This window comes from Echinops telfairi, unplaced genomic scaffold, assembly GCF_000313985.2.
Source record: "Echinops telfairi isolate 266 unplaced genomic scaffold, ASM31398v2 ScPeMD7_2;HRSCAF=8, whole genome shotgun sequence".
NCBI lineage: Eukaryota > Metazoa > Chordata > Mammalia > Afrosoricida > Tenrecidae > Echinops > Echinops telfairi.
Genome location: NW_022103898.1, coordinates 22,647,407 through 22,650,076, shown reverse-complemented (window position 1 = coordinate 22,650,076; position 2,670 = coordinate 22,647,407). Strand labels below are relative to the sequence as shown.

Sequence of the window (2,670 nt, the reverse complement as noted above, 5' to 3'; positions counted from 1 at the left end):
ACTGATAAAATCTCAGCACTAGAGTATGCCGGGCTTAAGGATCACCCAGTGCACTTGCTTCATTTTAGGGGTGAGGGAGCATGGTTCCATGCAGTTACCACATGCCCCAGGTCACAGATGGAGCAGCAGATCCCTAGCTAGAAGATCTGACTGCCCTCTCCCCCTGCCACCCTATCTGGTGACACACACCACACCCTGCACACAGATGATCTATACTCCTCCCCACCGCCACGCTCTGCTCTGGTGACAGCATCCTTCCACTTCACGCCAGCAGGCCCTCGACTTCTCATGAGCCAGTTCTCCAGGGTGGGCTCTGAGACCTACCGGTTCCCTCTAAAACACTCCCCACAGCCACACCTTTCCCCTGCCCTTGGTCTGCACTTAGAGGCAGCATTTTCGTTCAGCATGGCACTCATTGTCCTTGAATTCCTCTCGACTAGAGAGAGCCTTGTCGGCTAAACCGATGGCCTCTTAAGAGCTGAGACTGGCTGCCTACCCTGTCGCCTCTACAGCACTTAGGGACCCACAGGAAACAGTTAAGACAAGTGAGTGACTGAGAATAAGGAAGCAACAGGACCGAGCAAAGGGTTGAGAGACGTTCACTCCGAGTAAGCACTAACATGAGTCAGTTATTGTCTTGTTCCCAGCCAAGCACTGGACAAATCAAATTAACCACCAACATGACAAAACATACTCACTGTCATGAAACACTGCCCGAACGGTGTTGTCAGCGGCGCTTACGGATACCTCCCTGGAAAGATGGCTAATCTCGCTGCCAATCTCCACCTAAAAGAAAAACATCTGTTAGAAATAAAAAGGGCTAGCCCACAGGCTTTCCTCCTCCTGAGAGGAGAGAAGGAATGCACCTGCAACGCTTGCCTGCTACTTGCATTTCCCAGGAGCGCTGGTGCAAAATGGTGCAAAGAGCAGCAACACCTGACAACTGTTAGCCCAACTGAAAGGTTTCTGGAGAACTTACAAACAGGCCATTCCACAGGCCCCATGGGTTGGGGGAAGACCTTTCTACCGCAGCCTTGAACGTTGTCACGTTCATCACCTATGCGTACCCAGCACTACACGCCAGTTGGGAATCAAGTGATAAGAGGCCATACCCCAACGATTTCAAGCATGAACACGCCAAAGTGCCCGCCGATCAACTTGACTTTTGTTGGTGATGGCTTGGAGCATTTTCAGAGGCGAGTAAGAGCCCCAAAAGGCTCACAGGAGGGCAACTGTCCCGATTGGGTGTTCCTGGATGACAGCTCACTTCAGACCCCACTGGGGAGAACACACAGGGGGCTCCCAAGGACACAACAACCAAGAGCCCTGCGATCTGAAGGCAACACCACTTTGGACAATTCCAGCTGTCTCACTGGAAGGCGTACACAGCTGGCTAAATTCATATCCATCCCCCTGGTCCAATCTCCCGTTCTCGTTCTCTTCCCTTTCACCAGTCAAATGGGGGGGGGGGGGGGGCCGACACACACAAAACACTACATCCTTTCAGGGTTCATTTTTGAGGGAGAAGTATTTACAAGCATTGAAGCGTGAATCTAGTAAATAGCAGGGGGAAAAACTGTTGCCACCAAATTGCATTTTTCAGATGCTAGTTATGAGGTCCAGGTGGGAGAGACTGCCTGACATTGCCTACTCTGCCCTAATCCTAAAAGCAATTTCTTTTCAGATCCTGCCCTCTTCTGAACCTCCAAGCAGCCCCAGTAAATCCCTTCCTTGTATCAACAAGGACTACTTCCTTAAGCGTGTCTTTGGCAATCAAAGACCAAAAATAAATACACCAACTCTTTACAACCCTGATCTTAAACCCAGGAAGCCTGCTATATCTATTTATGCATTGTTCTCGGAAGGAGGGGGGGCACGCTTCACCTCACTCACCCACCCCAGGAGTTGATTCAGCATATATATTCAAATCCAGTTAAAAGAACACACTATCAACCTCTATGGCATATTTTCTTAAGGGCAGGTTGTGATATATGTAAAAGCTCAAGGGAATGCATACATCTGTTCCGTGAGTGTTTTAAGAAATGCAAATCTGTATCCAAGAAAAGCAGTAGTCCCTCTCCCCACCCCCTCCCCGTTCACTGGCATCAGCCACCAGAGTTCTGCATCAGTATCACCCTTTAAGCAAGCTCTCCGTGAATGTGGGGAAGGGGCAATGGCCTTGGGAGGCATTCTAGCTAAACTTCCGATACTTGACAAATAAAACCCCTATTTAATTGATGCGATTTCTATGACCCCTTAGCCTCATCACCTCACGCTGCTGGTTAGTTTACATACCAGAACTGAACCTACCCCCAGTGACGGGTGGCCCAGAACCTTGGAACCGGGTTGTCTGTGTTGGTCAAGGGAATGCCATTAAAAAAAAAAAAAGGGGGGGGGGTCCGCCGGCTCCCTAACCTGGTTGAAATTCTCTGGTTCCTGTACTTTGGGCGACATTACGGTTTGTGGGTGCCCTGCAATTCTTTGTTCTCGGGGACGCCAGCTCCTCAGGCCCCGGCACATCCTCCCCGCCTGCCACCACCGATGATTAAAACCTTAGTGCAATCCCAGAGGCTTCCTTCCTTCCCACCTTCGGGGCAAGTCCAGGGACCGCAAGCCGCCAGACGGCTGCATTCTTGACGCGTAAGCCCGTTCCGTGCCTTCCTCCCGGGG

General features: G+C 50.8%; 1 protein-coding gene across 1 annotated transcript in view; it reads right to left on the bottom strand.

The window, feature by feature from the left end:
* NFYB (nuclear transcription factor Y subunit beta) overlaps positions 1-2,670 on the bottom strand; it is a 21,449-nt gene extending 18,779 nt beyond the window's left edge. The window contains exons 1-2 of the mRNA XM_004700342.2: positions 2,588-2,670; positions 699-786 (exon numbers count right to left, since the gene is read on the bottom strand). Of these exons, the coding sequence (XP_004700399.2) occupies positions 699-704 (6 nt within the window). The 5' untranslated portion in view covers positions 705-786; positions 2,588-2,670. The remainder of the gene's footprint in view (positions 1-698; positions 787-2,587) is intronic.